This window comes from Rattus norvegicus, chromosome 17 (genome assembly GCF_036323735.1).
Source record: "Rattus norvegicus strain BN/NHsdMcwi chromosome 17, GRCr8, whole genome shotgun sequence".
In the NCBI taxonomy this organism is placed as follows: domain Eukaryota; kingdom Metazoa; phylum Chordata; class Mammalia; order Rodentia; family Muridae; genus Rattus; species Rattus norvegicus.
In genome coordinates this window covers 65,708,391-65,726,316 of record NC_086035.1, presented here as the reverse complement: position 1 = coordinate 65,726,316, position 17,926 = coordinate 65,708,391, and the positions used below count along the sequence as shown (strand labels likewise).

The following is a 17,926-nucleotide window of genomic DNA, read 5'->3' as shown; positions in this document are numbered from 1 at the left end:
GAACTTCGCCTCACAACTTTGGCATGTTATTATTGTGTTCATTTATTTTAATTGAAAATAGATTTTTTCATACAATATATCCTGAGGGTTTCTTCTCTCTCATTTCTTCCCAGGTCCTCCCTACCTCCCCAGGCAGTCAACTCCACACCTTTACTCTTTCTTTAGAAAATAAACAGGTAAACAAGCAAAGGGGGAAACAAAGGAAACGCAGGAGATACACACACACGTTTAGAGACACACATAGAAAACCCATAACAACACAAAATTGGAAACAATATATAAGCAAAAGACAAGTAAGGTTAAAAAAAAAAAAGCCCAGACAAAGTCTTATGGGACAATAATGGAGACTAGGGTTTCAGTCCTGATTTTATTATGTTTCATTTCCCCGAGGTTTTTCATCTATAACATGGAAAGTAGAATGAGATCTCTAGAGATTTCTTAGTTAGTGGTCGGATTGATCATAATGTAAAGAATGAGGCCAAGCATCGCGCCAGCACTATCTACTTTATTTTAATATGTTCTTGAGTAAACACCAAACCAATGGACATGCATCACAGTATAGGACACAGCATAGAGCCAAAAGAACCAGCAGTCTGGGGCTCACAGCTTTTCAAGTTCATCACTGCCAGTGGCTTATTTCTCTCTCACAGGACACGGCGGAATCCATCAATGCTGTTCAGGGAATTTCTTCTTTGCTGGCTGTCTTGCGTGGTACTTGAAGGTGTTATGCAGCCTGCAGGTGCGCGAGTGCATGTGTGCATGTGTGCATGTGCGTGCTCTTAACAATCGTAGACATCTATGAACCCTGCAATAATACCTTGCATGGTATTAATGCTATGTGTGAAGATCGAGGTCACACGCTTTCACAAGTGCTGTCTGATTGGATTTCAGACCCGCCTAACAGGAGGAAACATATGCCTGCTACTGCAAATCTGGCTGGGGAGATCATAGACTCCAGGAGTGAGCCTAACCTGCTATTACTACTCCGCTAAATGGATGAGGCATCAAACTGCCCTCTAAATTTGTGTCTCTCTCTACCCACAGACTACTGCAGCCTTCTGACCTCATCAGAGGAGTTCCTTTGTGTGGTGGTTGACACAGAAACTCACAAATGATCAAAGCAGAGAAGACAAATGTCAGTGGAGTGCTCAGCCACAAATAGGGTGTCTATATCATAACCCCACTTCCAAAGCTTAAAGACCATCACAGAAGACGGGTTAGAAAGATTGTAAGAGCCAGGCAAAACTGTCTTCTGGACATGACAAGACCTCACGAATGCACAGTAGCTGTGGCTGCCTGCACAGGATCAACCAGTCATCATTCTAGCATGCCATGGGAAAGGGCTAATGAGCTCCTATCCCTGCAGACAGTTGATGGCTTCTTGGGGAGGGAGAGGTGGGGATGGATCTGAGAATCTCATACAACGTATCCCTCAGCTCCTCCCGGATCCATCCCCACCTTTCTACTATCCCAATTTCATGTCTCTTATTATTATAATTTAATAACCTATGGACGCCAAAGAAGAACAACAATATCAACCAACCAGACTCCCTCCCAGAGCTCCTAGGGACTAAACCACTGTCCCAAGAGAACACAGGGTTGGACCTATGGCTCCATCCGCATATGTAGCAGAGGATGACCTTGTCGAGCATCAGTGGGAGGAGAGGCCCTTGGTCCTGTGAAAACTCCATTCCCCAATGTAGGGGATTGTCAGGAGGGGTAGGTGGGAGGGTAAGAGAGCACCATCATAGAAGTGTGGGTGGTAGTGGTGGGATATCGGGTTTCTGGAGGGGAAACCGAGAAAGGGGATGACATTTAAAATGTAAATAAAAAATCCAATAAAAGAAGAAAAAGAGCAGGGGGGAGAGAGAGAGAGAGAGAGAGAGAGAGAGAGAGAGAGAGAGAATGAATAAAATACTTTAAAAAGCAGGTGGATGTTTAATGTTAGGAGATTCTGTTTTTTTTTTTTTCCCTTTGGTTTTATGGTGTTTGGGGTTTCAGGGGGCAGCTAGGTGAGGTTATTCAGGAGAGAGCTGGCTATGCAAGAGTGTCCCCAAATAGTCAGACTCTGTTCAGAATAGACATTGATACTATCAGAGGTGATGACCAAAGGGAAAAGAACTCCCAGGAGGTAGGAGAAGGGACATGGTATTATAGGGTGTGAGGGAGAAGACACTTGTTGAAGATTCCTTATGCATAACAGGCATTCCTCAGTCTCAGGAAAGGCTGGACAGTGTGTGACAGACCCAACCTAGCTCGATTTATTTTCACGGGTGGGGAAAATGAAGTCTAGACAAAACATCGTGTGATTCAAGGTCATATACTGGTCTGTTCTAGATCCATGCTTTTAAACTTCAAACCTAGTACTCAATCTATGGCTCGTGCTGGTTTTTATCTATTTATTTTTAAATTATTTTTTCCTCTTAAAAGTGTTTTAAAAAAAATCAGCCCTCGAGGATCCAGGACATTTGAAGTTTTAACAAGTAGGCTAGTGTGTGCATCAGAATCCTTTCTTTATTTTTCTCCTTGAGTCTTGAGGAGCCTAAGCCTTGGGGTTGGGAAGACCCCCAGGGCCAAACGCAAGATTGTCCCACGAGCGCGCTCTCGAAGTAGTCGCTGGAGGCCCCGCCCCCTGAGCGCGCGCCGCCGTGGCACGTCCGCGCGCTCCCACCCTCCGCGCGCGCCCTCTTGTTGCCCGGTGCGCGCGCAGCGGCGCTCGCTCCCGCCGGGGCAGGGCGGCCGCGGAGCAGCTAGAGAGCCCTGTGGCCGTGACCGCGGGCGGGCCCGTGATCCGGTGCCGGCCGAGCGGGGCCGAAGCCGGCGGCTGGGGGAGGCGCGCAGAGAGCCGGGCGCGAAGCCACCGCCAGGGTCGGGGCCGCGCTGAGGAGGCTGAGGAGACGACTGACGAGGCACTGAGGAGGCACTGAGGAGACGCTGAGGAGGCTGACGAGGCGCTGAGGAGACTGAGGAGGCGCTGAGGAGACTGACGAGGCTGAGGAGGCTAAGGAGAAAATCCCCGCGCGCCTGCCCGCCGCCGCCCGGCCTCCCGCTCCCGCCCGTCCGCCGCCGCCTCCTCGGTGCGGTTCCTCCGGATTCGAGCGGCGGCCGCTGAGGAGCCCTCCGTCGGCGAACAAAGAGGAGGCCGGCAGGGCGGGGGCGTCTGCGGCGAGCATGGCGGACCGCAGCCTGGAAGGCATGGCTCTGCCGTTGGAGGTGAGGGCCCGGCTGGCCGAGCTGGAGCTGGAGCTGTCGGAAGGTAACAGCAATTCCCTCTTAGCCCCGTGCCCGGGCCGGGCCCGGACACCGCTTCTCTGGCGCGCGCTTGGGGCCCCGCGGGCCGGGCCGTGCTGTCACCCCGGGGAGGGCGCGCGCGGGGCCTGGGGATGGCGGGGCCCCGGCCCTGACCCTGGCCCGGGCCCCGAGTGGTGGCCCCGGGGCGGGTGCATGTGTGTACATGTGCTTGTGTGCGCGCGTGCTTGTGTGTGTGTGTATGTGTGTGTGTGTGTGCGTGTGTATGTGTGTATGTGTGTGTGTGTGTGTGCACGCGCGCGCGTGTGCGTGTCGCGGCCCCCGCCCTCCAGGCTCAGCTGGCGCGGTGCAGCCGCGATGCCCCCTGCGCGCTGCAGCTGGGCCCGGGGATCCCGGCTACGAAGCAAGATGGAGCAACCTTTAGGGCTAACGGGGAATGGCCTTGGTAGGGATGTACGCTCTTCTCTAATGGAGAGGCGCCGCGTCCTTGATGCAGCTGCAGCTGCTGCAGCAGCGGCAGCAGCAGCGGCGGCAGCAGCAGCACCACCACCACCGCCACCACTACCACCAACAGCATCATCACTACCACCATCACCAGCAGCACCACCAGCACCAGTGGTGTGCTGCTACCACGTTCCATGCTTGGGGACAGCCTCTGAATGGCCTGATTTTAATGCGAAACTTGTCAGTGGACTTCGGGATTGGATCTCTCTGAGGTTGCAGGCACACGGTTCTGTCAGCGGGAGGAAGATAGTAGTACTATTGTTCCGGCGTGTTTGTGATGAGCCGGTTGAGTTAAAGCCCTAACACCTCCCTCCTCAGGCCAGGTCCGATGCCTCATTCCCTTCGCGTTGGATAGAGAAATTGAGTCTTTGCGGCTGCTCTGCTACTGTGATTTCATGGAGAGTTATACACGCTTTCGTCTTTGCTCTTCATGGTGGACATCATGTGCTCAACTGTCATAAGTTTCAGCTTGGGTTTTGTAGGTTTTTTTTTCTTACTCCACTAAAGTTCCAAAATGTGTTTAATAATAAATATTTAGCGGTCATCCCACTCATTTGAGAAGACTACAGTGTAATGGTGTGGAAGTGGGCCGTTGTTTCCCTTTGAATTAATATTTAGAGCAGTTCAGCATGGCGAACTTTTTTTTTTTTTTTTTTTTTTTTTTTTTTTGTAACGGTTTGTGAGGGCCAGCAGCCAGAACGTAAATTCATTCGTGCCAGTTTTCATCATGGGGAGGAGCTGCCGTTGACTTTGTGTTTTCCCTTTTAACACTTTGAGAGTGGAGAAGGATATAAGCCGGGTGGCCGTAATGTTGCTTGTCTTATCAGATTCTAGTAGATTGGACATGTTCTTATAATCCAAATTTGGAGTTCTTCAAGGTGTTTTGGGAGCAGTCCCTGGGAAGAAAGTCCAATGGAAGTAAAAAGATAATGTGTCCCAGACGGTGCTTCCTTGCCTCTGCTCTGACCAGCTAGCGATGATAAGAGAGAGCATCACTCTTTCCTGAGAGGATCCACAGGCAGAAAAGGCAGGGCTGAATCCTTTAGATTGAAACTGGCAGATGAGGTGTGCAGTGCGGACAGTGTATTTCTCTTAAGTAGCTCTGAAGAAACATTTGAGATTTGTCAGGCTTCAGATAGACTCTCTCCCTCAGTTTACCAGCTCTGTTCTATCGGCTGTATCCTGTATTTACAGCACCCCTTCCCATTCATGCTCTGACTCAAAGCAAGCACCTCTCTGCTCTGTCTGCATGATGTTAATGTGATGTGTCTCTACCCACCCGTACTTGAAAAGTGAGAAGCTATCTGAACTCACCTGCTTTGAGCCCTGTCTGCAGGGTCCCTGCCTACCAGGAAGTCAATTCACATTTGTTCTCAGTCTCGCATAATGCCTGGAACCACATATCCTGCCCTCCCCTTGTTGAAAGTAGCTGTCCATCTTGTTTTTAGGCAACAGCAGTCACCTGTCATCATCGTTCACTCTGAAGAGTGAGTGTTAGCTTCTTGCTGCCCAGAAAAGTATGGAAAACCACTGTACATGAGGTGTACCTAGCTTAATTCCCTGTGAGCACCTTGTGTCTGTAATAGAACTTGAAGGGCTCAATGAGTTTCTTGGTGAATAGGTGGGCTTAGAGGGGTGTGTATGTATGTTTGTATTCAGGAAGTCCTTTTTTATTTTCTTTTTTTATATTAGCTATGTTGAGACCTGAAAGAATTACAACAACAAAAAAAAAAAAAAAAGAAAGAAAGAAAGAAAGAAAGAAAAGCCTTTTGTCACTGTGTTCAGCCTCTGCTACTCCTTGGAACTTGCCCTTCCCCCATCCCAGACCCCAATCTATTAGCTGTGTCACCTTTGACTTTATTACAAAGTGTGGCTTTGTCATTGTTGAGTTTTGGTTGTGCTTTACAAAAGATCATTTGAAATTCCATGTCATGTAATCAAGAGGATTGTTTTCCTGGAAGAGGTGAATCAGTTTGTTTTCTAGTATTGCTGCTATTCTAATATAGGAACCTAGGAGTTGAAGATCAAGATTCTCTGTGTCTATTCACCTTGCCTATCTGGGAAAAAAAAATCCCAACATATTCAGTTTCAAAGTGAAAACTTAGGATAACTTTTAATGTTGAATTACTGCAGTGTACTGCTTTCCCAATATATCTTCCACCAAAATCTATATGGAGAGGGTTAAGTTCCTTGCCTGTACTTGCCTTTAATCCCAGTGCTCAGGAGACAGAGACAACCAGCTCTCTGAATTCTAGGCCAGCCTGGTCTGTATAGCAGGTTCCAGGCCAGCCAGAGCTATATAGTATGACTATGTCTCAAACAAACAAACAAACAAACAGAAGAGTTGGTTATTATGTTATTTATTCAACTATCAGAATATCAGAAAGTGTTATAGGAAAATATATGAAATTTCCAGGGCTCATTTTCAAAGAGGAGAATGAAAGAAAATTCTATTTTAATCACATACCATACGTTGAAAAAAATGACCAAACCATTAAAGTTTTTATGTCAGCTACTGGACTAAATGAGTTGTAAATTATCTAGATTTCAATACATTGGTCCACTTCGGGTCTATACCATCTACTGGGTGCTTTATATATTCTGATGCCATTTTTATTTGAGTGAGTTATTGTTTGTTTGATAAGGAGTTATACATTGGTATCTTGGCTGCAGATTTCTTTTTTAACCTGCCTGCTTTGTTGTGCCTTCACCCTTTTTCTAGCCTCTGTCACTGCCCAGTGCTTCCTGCACTGAGAGAAGCTAGGCTTTGTTTGCTATTGTAGAGTCTTGTCAGCAAAACACAAGGGTTTTTTGCAGGAGGTGTAGTGTGCAGCTTCTTATATTGATTCAGACAGCCCTGGGCCTGTATGTGTGGAGATGTTCATTGGTGTGGGGCCAGGGATCGTGGATCTATTCAGACACTTGGAGAAAAAGCCATGCCAAAGCTGGCTCCTACAGTATGCCAGGTAGGCCTGGGGTCCGTCTGGCCTTTCTCATACCCTTTTTCTTAGATTATTTTTCTTCTTTAAAACAAACAAGCAAACACAACAGCAACAAACAGCAACAATGACAACAAAACCCTCAATTTGATCCTTTTTGGAATTACACATCTTTCTTTTTGGCTTTAAAGGATCGAGACACAATTTCATTAATATGTGATTAAACATTATTTGGCTTGAGGGAAAAAGTTTATACAGGAATGCCAAACAAATTAGAGGAGGAAACAGAAAACATGGTATAAAAACAGACTGAAAATCATTGCTTGTCAGCCTTTTTGGCTAGGACCAAATGTAAAAAAACATCCAATTTAGTGACTGACGGATGTGTCAGTAGGTTTCTTTGTTAAACTGGTCACTTGTTCCCTGGGCTCTGCCTATCCTTCACTGGCCTTGTAAGAGCTAAAGAAAGAAGCTTCTTCCTATGCTTTCCCTTTAGCGTGTTTCGACTCAGGGTCTCATGAAGTGAGATTCCCTGGCAATTAAGGATGACCTTGAATTTCCGATCTTCCTGTTGCTGAGATTACATGCATTTACCACTGTGCTCAATTTGTGGTGCTGGAGATTGAAACATGGGGCTTGATGTTTGTTAGGCAAATCCCTTACCAACCGACCAATCTTCTAGCCCATCCCTAGCCCATGAAATGAGATGGCATCTCAGTATATTGCTCTGGCTGGTTGGCCTTGAATGGTTTTAGCCATTCTGCCTTAGTGTCTCCATTAGCTAGGGTTTTTAGGTGTACACTCCTACACCCGGTTAGGGTTGACTTCTTATTTTTACAACATTTAAGAGAAGTGCCTTGTGATGTGGCCTGCAAGGGCTATCTAGATTTTGTGGAAGGGAAATTTAAAAAAAGAAATGCTCTACTTAAATATCATTGCTTTTGAATTGTTAGCATGTCACATCCCTAATATCTTTGTAACTTCCTCTAATGGGAGTTGCTTAGTTTATGCTTTGCTTTATTAATTAACACACCAGATTATTTCAGCTATTACTTATGCCCCAAAAGAGTCTGATTTAGCATTTTTTTTTCAGTGTATGAAAATGCTCCAGGAAAATGGTAAAAAGTCTACTTGGTCAAAGAATCAATACTGTTTTGTTTTTAATGCACTCAAACAGGCCCCAAGTAACTAACCCACTGCTGTCACAAAAGAGTGGACTCTTAAAGCAGTGGCCACTTAAAGGTTTGGGAGTGCATTGTTCCATTGGAACAACACAACACACATTTCATTCAAGGGCCAGATTTTGTTCCTTGCCCTTCTCCCCAGTCCCTGAGTCTTGCTTAGGTGTTCCATTGCTACAGAATGAGTAAGATACAGTTCTGCACAGCTTCTGTGCTGTGACCACCTTTGGTAGTCTGGAAGGGAGACTTGGTATCTCTATTGCCACCTAAACTTTGCATACCTTCTTTTCGTTGGAAGGAAACAAAGCAAAATAATTTCTGCTTGAAAACAAATGTGCAGAAGCATGTTTTCTTCCAGAGTCATCTGTCTGTCCACATATACAAACATAAATATGAGACATAAAAGCATAAGGAGGACTGTTTGCAGAGAGAGAAATGAGATCAATGAGGGGGGTGGGAAGGACATGGTAGAGCATGGATGGTGAATGAAAGCAGGCTATAAAGGATACATATGTATGAAAATGTCATATAAAATCTACTATTTTGTATTCTTTTTTTTTTTAAGTATTTATTTTCTTTTTATTTTATGTTTGAGTGTTCTGTCTGGATGTATGCCTGTGCACCACGCGAATCTGGTGGCTGAAGAGGACAGGAGAGGGTGTGCTGGATCCTCTGGAACTAGAATTGCGGATGGGGATGGTTGTGAACTTCCGTTTGGCTGCTGGAAACTGAGCCAGGGTCCCTATTTTGTATTCTTAACACGAATAAAAAATGTGTCCAGAACATTGATATTGGTATACAGTTTAAGATTCTCCACAGGGAAATAATTGAATTTGAATGTTCTTTCCTTAGTGAATAATTCTACACACACACACACACACACACACACACACACACACACACACACACACTCACCACATTTGTAAGATTGTTTCAGGTACTAGTATGATATTTGCAGTGCCATGATCACACTCCTTAGATCTGACTTTATGAGGTGAAAGCTTACCAGTGTGTATTTTGTTTCATATGGGACTCTTCTGGTTTGGAGGCTAGATGCTGTTGGATGGTATGAGTCACTTTTTGCCTTCCTCCTCCCAGCCTTTTCCAAATGGGTTATCTCTTTATTTAGAACTGATTTTTTTTTTAAATAAAGCAGTGATTTATGGAATGAATTGTAGCATTCTTTTGAATTGCAAAGGAATGTATTGAATAATCTTAATTTTGATGTCACATCTATCAACTGACTCACCTGTTCAAATCCTAGTTATATTATAAGATCATTTCTAGTTCTTCGTGTTAAAAAAAAAGTACCTTAAAAAGCAAACTTCTGGTTGCATAGGTACAATTACTGACTTACTTGTGCACATTGATAGTTATTCTCGGAAGGAGGACATTTCTTTCTTTTTGCTTTTTTTTTTTGTAACAGATAAATATCTTTTGGTTGGTTCTTTTTTTCTTTTTTTCTGTTCCTTTGTCCCTTTCTTATTCTACTTTTAAGATATCTGACTTTAATTTTCCTTCTTTTGTAGTATATATGTGTGTGTGTGTGTGTGTGTGTGTGTGTGTATGATACAAAGGTTACCCCCTGTTGTCAGTGCTCTCTGTTCTTTTATGCTGAGGGTCAAAATCTTGTCACATCTCAAAAGAAGTAATTGCATCCATTTGTTCCTGATGATGATAAATAGCGCTCTTAAAGAGGAGACTCTAATTGGGAATCCCAGCTGGTGTGTGTGGGGCGGGTGGCACATGGAGAAGTCAGCATGCCAGAGGAATGACTATTTAAAGTCATCTTAGCATACATATCCTCTATATCCTTTTGCTTCCTCAGCATCCAATCGGGGAAGAAAGTAGGAAAATGCTGTGATACTGAATTGTAAAACTTAGTTGAAATTACTAGTGGTGTGTGTGTGAGTGAGTGTGTGTGAGGGTTGCAATTTTGTTTCATTGTTGGATATCTTGGGTGATAACATGAGCTCTCTGTGTTGTGAATTATGAATTGAGGTACTTTTTTATACAGAAGTGCTTTGGATAATAGATATAAGATCAAAAGAAGAAAGAAGGATGAAGGAAATATATCTTGCTAAGTATGGAGGAATTTTTTGATTGATGTGGATTGAATAGATTTTTTTTTTCCTTCTGGGTTGATGACTGAAATCATTTCTTGATTATTAGCTTGGGAAATGGTTTCTGTGAAAATTCTTTCTTCTGAAATGACTGGAGACTATGGGACAGACCTAAACCAACTCTATCAGTACCAGGGAGGGAGTTTCTTATTTATGTGCTCCATGGATCTTTATTTTTTAAAAGACTAAATTCTTTGGTTAGTCTATTACATATTTGTGGCCTTACTTTCTTGAGATGTAACAGAACACTAAAATTATAAACTAAAAGTCTTCTATGTAAACTTATCATTTTCCTCATTGCAGCCAGGGGAGATGTACAGTTGTTAAGTTTCAACCTTACGCTACTTTGTTGTTTGATTTTTAGTCATTGGACTGATATTTCAGTTAAGCTGATCATATGTTATTGTTATTCGGTTGAGTCTTTTAGCGTTTCTGTCCCTTTCCTTCTCCTGTAAGGTAAATGTATGTATTTGGTTGACCATTTCACAAGGTTTAACTCTAATCCCAATGGAGGAAATTGTATTTAGTTTTATGATTGTCAGTTTGGGAAGATAGTGGCAACTTGGCCTCTTTCCTGAAAACAAGATCCAACCATAATGACACATTGTTGGCTCCTTTTGGGTTGGCTAGTGTTGCAGAATCAGAGCTGAAAGTCAACAGTGAGCCCTGTTCTTTCTGGGGTCCTGAGCATATGGTGGGATGGAATAGAAGGAAACAAAGGTTTTTCTTCAAGGTCATCGAGCTCAGCTCCTGCTAACCACTCATGTGTTGGTGGGTGGTTCAGAGTCAGAGCTGCTTTCGTCCTATCAACCTCAGGTTGAACCTTCTGTTGAGGAAGACAAATGATGTGTTCATGTGCCGACTTCTCATCTGGGTACTTATTTCTATATGCAGAGTAGCCATCCCACTGGTGAGCAGTTTGTAAAACAAAATTTTGGAGACTTGGGAGACCTCCCCCTCCCCCCAGCCTTTCCTCAGTTGGTCTATTTAAATCATTCACTGTATGCAGCCTGTCTGTACTCTCAGATCATGGTGGATCTGTTCCTGGCTTTTTCTTGGCTTATAATGGAACCACATTTGTTGATTGTCACTCCAAGGGAAACCAGGAACATTTCTTTCTTTTACTCAGTTTCCTTTCTTGCTAAACTAAAATCTGCTTTTCTATAGAGATGAAAATATTGGAGACTCTGTATTGGACTTACAGGTATGTTAACAAAAAGCAGTTTATTAAATCTTGCACAAAAAATCTCAAGGAGCTGGACATGATACCTGGATACCTGGATACCTGTAGTCCCAGATACTCAGAAGGCTGAGAGTTTGATTCCAGTTTGGGTAACATCTCAGAGTAGTAACTATAACAATAATGATAGTAATTATAACCATAATAGTATCAAGATGTCAAGTATATTAAGAGTGGTTGTAAAGTGATATTCTCAGAGAAGAGGAATAAGGAGAATCTTTTAGTTGGCCAAATGCTACAGAAGACTAAGTTCACTTAAAGGCCATTTGTATGAAAAAAATTGGATTGTAGATATTTAAAGCACCAACATCCATCCATCCATCCATCCATCCATCCATCCATCCATCTATCTATCTATCTATCTATCTATCTATCTATCTATCTATCTATCTATCTTATCTATCTAAAACTTTTGTTGATCTTCTGTGTTTCTTTGGGTTGTTTTTGAATTTTTATGTGGAGGAGTTTGTGCTAGAATGGTTAGAGTTTTCAGGGCTAAACCTTCTGAGTCTGCCTCTTCCTTGGCTCTGGTGAGTGCCAGGCCTTGCTAGTCAGTTTCTCTCAGTCTCAGTTTCCTCTGCTAACTATTGATGGAGTTAGTGAAACCTACTTTCAGGACTGAAGTGAAAAGCCAGGCATGGTAGTGTACACCCCTCCTTCTGGGACTCAGGAGTCAGAGGAAAGAGGATGAAGAGTTTGTGGTCAACTGGGCTACATAACTAAATAACCCCTTCCCATAATTAAAAAAGAAACAGTGAGAATGGGATCAGATGAGGCCAGGTCCCACTCTTACAGGGTCCTGAGTAAGATCCACCTGTTCTTCTTTCCTTCATAGTGTTGTTAGCTGGGGTAGAGATCCTCGAACCTCTTATTTCTGAAAAAGAAGACACGTGGTTTTTGTTTTTCTTGATGTGGTCTCATGAGGTTGCCATTGAAGTTACTGTGTAGCTGAGGATGACCATGGACTTCTGATCCTCCAGGCTTCACTGTCCAGAGTTCTGGGATTATGGGCATTTGCCACCACAGCATTTTTGATTCATGAAAGTACTGAGGATTGAATTTAGGGATTTGGGCTTGCTAGGTAAGCATTCTACCAATTAAGCCACATCCCCAGCCACCACTTAGCTTAAATATCTATCTGTCTGTCTATCTATCTATCTATCTATCTATCTATCTATCTATCTATCTATCTATCTATCTATCTATCTACCTACCTACCTACCTACCTGTCTACTTGAATACCTAATCAGGTATTAGAAGAACAAGCATGCGCAGGTGGAGACCAGAGACTATGAGATCCTTAGAACTGGACTTACAAGCAACTGTGAGCTGCCTGAAGGGGAATGCGAGAGCATTCTTAACCACTGAGCCTACTCAGTTTTGTAAAAGAGCAGTTCATCCAGGTGGTTTGAGGTAATAGTGACTGTTGAGATGGTGTTTTTAACTTTTTTAAAAAACAGGGTTTCCTGTACACCATGCTGGATTGCTGACCATGACTAGTTTTCAGGAAATCTTCCTTGATAGATCTTTCCTGGGTGATTACTTTATACTAGAATAGCTATCTTGTTGCCTCAGTGCAGATTTGTTTATTTGCTTGCTTGCTTGCTTATTTATTTATTTATTTATTTATTTATTTATAAAATATTTCTTTCAATGGCTTCTTTTAGTTAATACTTACTTAAGCAAACTCTAGGGTGAAAGTTTGGGAAGGACGTCCTGATAGAGTCTGGGAAGATAGTCTGCCTTGGTTTCTAATGTACATCTGGGGGCTGCTTTCGAATCTGTACCAGAGGCAGTCCCAAAGCCTCCTGAATGTTCTGGTGCCTTCCCTTCCACTCCCTACTAATGAAGAGCAGAATTCTATTTTGCTTTTGGAAGTTCTTCCTCCCAGACTGGTGGTGTTTATACATCAATAGGAGGAGACAGAGGAAGAGATGGCTTCTCCGTGGTCAGCTCTTGTCCTGGATTCTGCAGATGCATGAGCTGAAGACCACATGAGCAGGTGACATATGGGAGCCTTCAGTCAGTTGGTTGAGGTCAGGCAGCTCCTAAGACCACAGCCCAGAGCCTCTTTTCTAGTTGTTAGTGATGGTATGGCTTTGAGCCCTAATCTTCAAGTGCTGGACACCTATGCTAGATCATGGAAGATTTATATTTTGCAGCCTATGAGCTTTGAACATTGTATAGATTTTTGTGTATTTTTTTCTTATTCACTCTCTCTGATAAGCTTTTTCTTTTAAAATAAGAACCCAGAGATAGACTTTGAAGTTTACCCTCTCCCTCTGAGTTTAATGGTGTTGCAGAAATCATGGTTTCAATTATGTATAACTACCTATTTAAAAAGAAACAAGTAATGAGGTGGAATTGCCATTTTAGGGTACTTTATTCTGTATTCTTAAGTGAATGTCATCAGGCTCTGAAAACATGTTCTGGTCTTATTTTCCTTAGAGAATGTAATGGTTCTTCAAAGCTGTTGAGATTTAGTAATACATAGTAATCTTTAAGGACTTATGTAATCAAGGGGGCAGTTTCATTAAGTCAAGCCTTTGAAATACACATGTAATGGTATCAGCCCTGCAGGGTTGAAACTTTGTTGCTGGTTGCTTTTTTATTTCTATGGTTACAATTTCTGTGCTGTGTCATATAGGCAAGTTCTAGAAACACAAGTCTCATTTGCAGATGTCTAGGCGCCAGCCCATGGATCACAACATTGATATGGGTCCACTCAGAAATAGAGCTTTGGGTTATTTTGATGTTGCTATCAGAATCTAGATTATAATTTTACCCACATAGTTGACTGCAATTAATATGAAAAGGAAGTTGAATTCACTTTTCTTTGGTTCATTGTAAACTGATGTTTTAACTTCATAGAATCAAAGGCTTATATTTTAGATTTTTATTTTGTTTTTACCTTCTATTATTAGGAAGAGAGAGAGTCTAGTGAGTTCCTGGACTCATCCAGTAATCGTTTGAATATCTTCAGATTTCCCTTATGTGCCTCGATTTCTATTTTTCTCTAAGTAACCCTTTTTAATTCTAGCCCTGGGTATCTCTTTCCCTCCTCTCCACTTGTGTGTGTGTGTGTGTGTGTGTGTGTGTGTGTGTGTGTGTGTGTGTGTGTATCTATTTGTTTGTGTAGGATAGAAGTTGACATTAACTATCTTGCTCTTCATTCTATTTATTGAGGCAAGGTCTCTTGCTGAGCCCTAGAACTTGCCGACTGGGCCTGTTTTGCCAGCCACTGTACCTCAGGGATACCCTGTATCTTCCTCTGCATCTTTGGGACTTCAAGGCAGCTCTCAGGCCCTTCAGCTTAAATGTGGATGCTGGAGATCTGAACTCTGGTCCTCCTGCTCCCTTGGCAAGGGCTTTTATCCACTGAACCATCTTCCCAACCCCATGATGAACAGTTTTAGTTCTTCTGAAATGCTTTCCAAAGATATGGGACAGGGTGTAGCTCAGTGGTAGAATGCTTGAGGCCCCAGATTCCACCCAGCACCTATGAAAACAAAACAAAACAAAACAAAACAAAGTACAATTCAGACCTTTTAACTCATGTTACTATCTTCCTTGTATAGAGAATGAGCTAGAACTTCAAATGGTTGGAAGTTAACACAAATGTTGATATCTGTGGTTTCCTGAAAACTTTTCAATACAAATGTACACCATGAACGTTCAGAGCAGCCTACCTATGGTTAACACCAAAGTTGGGTATCTAACTTTTGCCTGTGAGGTGGGCTAGGGAACTCAGTGGACATCCTAGGTACTTGGTGGAGAGCCAAGCTGTAGTACTTTACCCCAGTCAAGTAGCAAGTCCATGAGGAGAGCTCATGTCACAACCTGTAGATTGTGACACCTGTGGAGTCGTAGATCAGGTATCCTGCATATAAGATATGGAAACTACAATTCATAATGATAACAAAATTAGTTGTGAAGTAGCAATGAAATACTTTTATGATTGGGGTCACCATAACACGAGGAACTGTATTAAAGAGTATCAGCATTAGGAAGGCTGAGAACTAGTGTAGAGTACTTGCCTAGCATTCATAGAGCTACAAGTTAGATTTCTAGCACCACATAAACCAGAGATAATGGTGGGTGCCTGTAATCCTAGCACTTGGGAAATGGAGGCAGGAGGATCAGAAGTTCGATACCAGCCTGAGATACATAAAATTGTGTCTCAATATATAAAGTTGTATAGAGCACTTGTGATCTTAAGGGTAGATAAAGAATGTCTGCTATGTAGTTCTTTACATTTTCTTTATGCTTGAAAATTTTGCATGTTTTTCATAGAAGATAGATAGATAGAGGAAAATCTAATCCCTTGGGATTAACTCTTCTCCATAGTATGCTTTAAGAATCAGAAGGCTGGCTATGACAGCTTCATGAGGAATCTTGATTTGATTGTTTTGTTGTTGGGAAAAATCTTTTAAACCAGGTTCTAGGAATCACCTCTTCAGCATCCCTAGAGGAAAAGAATGACCTCTCCTGAAGCTTCCCTTATCCCAGCCAGAATGATTGTGATCATTTTAAGGCAGCCACCAGTCACGTAGGATGCAGCCAGTGTTTGGCTGTTTCATGTTTAGGGCTTTGATTCCACGTTAAGTGCCTATTCAGTTTAATAGTGATCTTTAGTTCTCATAGGGATTGGTCCATAGTTAACAGACAGGAGAGCACAGCTCATTTGTGTACTTCCCTGAACCACAGTACAAGTGGGAGTAGATGGTGTGAAGCTGAGATTTTGGTAGATTTTTGTTTTGGTTTTTCATCATTTCTGGGCAAAAGAGATCTTGCCTCAGTTGCCTACGTAGCTGGGACTGCAGGAGCTTCTCGCCACTTTGCCTGGTAACTGGCACTTCTAAATGTTATGACTGCCTAGTGTGAGTGAAGTTTCTTATCTCTGTCCACAGGACACACCTCTCTCTGTCATCACTTGCTGTCGATCACTATATGCTGAACCCAAAATAGCCGTCTTGCATATATTGCTTTTCTGTTTTTACACCTACAATCCAAGTGCCGTGCCTTTTTTATGAACAGGAAAATGTGTTCTGGGAACCGAAGTGATGCTGACTCAAAATCATGTGACTGAATTTTAGGTTAGTCTCTGGGTAGTTTGGCCTCCGCCTTTGCTCAAGCACTGCTGCTACCTCATGCTTGGCTTCAGCTTTAACTTTCTCCATTTGAAGCAGATGAAACACAGCTGAAGGAGGAAACAGAATTACTTTTTATTTTGTGGCTGCCCTGGGAATAAAACCAGAACTATAAGCCTGCTGGGCAAGCACTTTACCACTAAGCTATATCCCAGCCCAAGGCAACAATGTGTTTTAAAAGATAAATTTCATAGAATATGTGATAGTTTTTAATTTTCACATATTTACTTTCATATACCCTAAATGGTTCACTTTTCTGTACTGGTATAATAATTACCTTAATTACAGCCATCCCTTGTATAAAATTCTATGAAGGATATTTTAGGAAAATACAGCCTCCAAAACTTCCATAACTATAATTTGTTGAATAAAATTGTCAGGACTATTGCTTTTTAATTATACTATTTTTATCTTTATATTCTTGAGAGGAAGCTACTTAGGGATTACATAGAATTCTGAAAATAACCAAATAGAGAATTTTGTTAGATTATGTATTATGTTTATTTTACATGTGCATATATATTATATCTTTGTTTAATGAAAGTAATCTAAAACTATTTTTTGTATGTACATATGATGTATGTGCATGAGTGAATACCATGATCTGGGTAGAGGTCAGAGATCACTTTTGGGAGTTAATCCATTCCATCCACCTTGTTTTAAAAATTACGTTTTGTTTGTCTATTAATTTTGGTGTGCATGTGTGCACATGTGCTATGGCTTGTATGGAGGTGAGAGAGCAAGTTGCAGAAGTCTTCTCTTTTTCCACTATGTAGATTCTGTGGATTAAACTCAAGTCATCAGGCTTAGTGGCAAGTGCCTTTACCTGATGGGCCAACTTCCTGCCACCGTTGAACATTGTTGAGGTAGGGCGTGTCTTGTTTCTGCTTAGCGTACTCAAGACTACCTACTCCGTGAGCTGTTGGATGATTGCCTTGTCTCTGCTTCTCGTTTTGCTGTAAGAGTGATGGGATTATAAGTGTGCGTGTGCCACCCCATGTGGCTTTTGTGTTTTCACCTCCACTTCAGGGATTAAACTTAGCCTCTGAGCCATCTCCCAGGTACATCAATGAAAATCCTTAGTCCACATAAAGGTTAACAGAAAGGACCATGTCTAAAGTAGCTAACATTTTTATGTGGCATGTGGTCATCTTGGGATACTGCCTTGAGACATTTTCTACTCATGTCTACTGACTTATTCACACTCTCCCATATTCCCTGATTATTCTGTTTGCATTATAATTTTGTATGTATAGCTGAGATAGTAATTATACGTGTGTGTTTGTATTCATTTTTCCTATAAACTGAGTGCAGATGTTAAATAAAGGCATTTCCCCATTTTTTTCAGTCAGAAAATGTGTATCTCAACATTAATAAAAATGAATATGCAATTCTAAGGAATCCTTAAGATGGTCCTAGCTATGTTAAATAAGTAAGTCCCAAAACAAGATAATTTTTATGTTGCATATACATCAAAATTTTCTTGTAGGATGTTTCCTACATATAGGAATTCGCATGACAAGTTTAAATATAAAACATG

At 42.2% G+C, this 17,926-nt stretch overlaps 1 protein-coding gene across 6 annotated transcripts in view; it reads left to right on the top strand.

Annotated features, from left to right (window-relative positions):
• The first annotated feature begins 2,205 nt into the window (after positions 1-2,205).
• Dip2c (disco-interacting protein 2 homolog C) overlaps positions 2,206-17,926 on the top strand; it is a 385,401-nt gene continuing 369,680 nt past the window's right edge. For 4 of the 6 annotated variants that reach the window (XM_017600567.3, XM_017600565.3, XM_017600566.3 and 1 more), the window contains exon 1: positions 2,206-3,256. In XM_017600567.3, the coding sequence (XP_017456056.1) occupies positions 3,172-3,256 (85 nt within the window). In that variant the 5' untranslated portion in view covers positions 2,206-3,171. The remainder of the gene's footprint in view (positions 3,257-17,926) is intronic. The other 2 variants (NM_001415158.1, NM_001107360.2) reach the window with 1 other exon arrangement.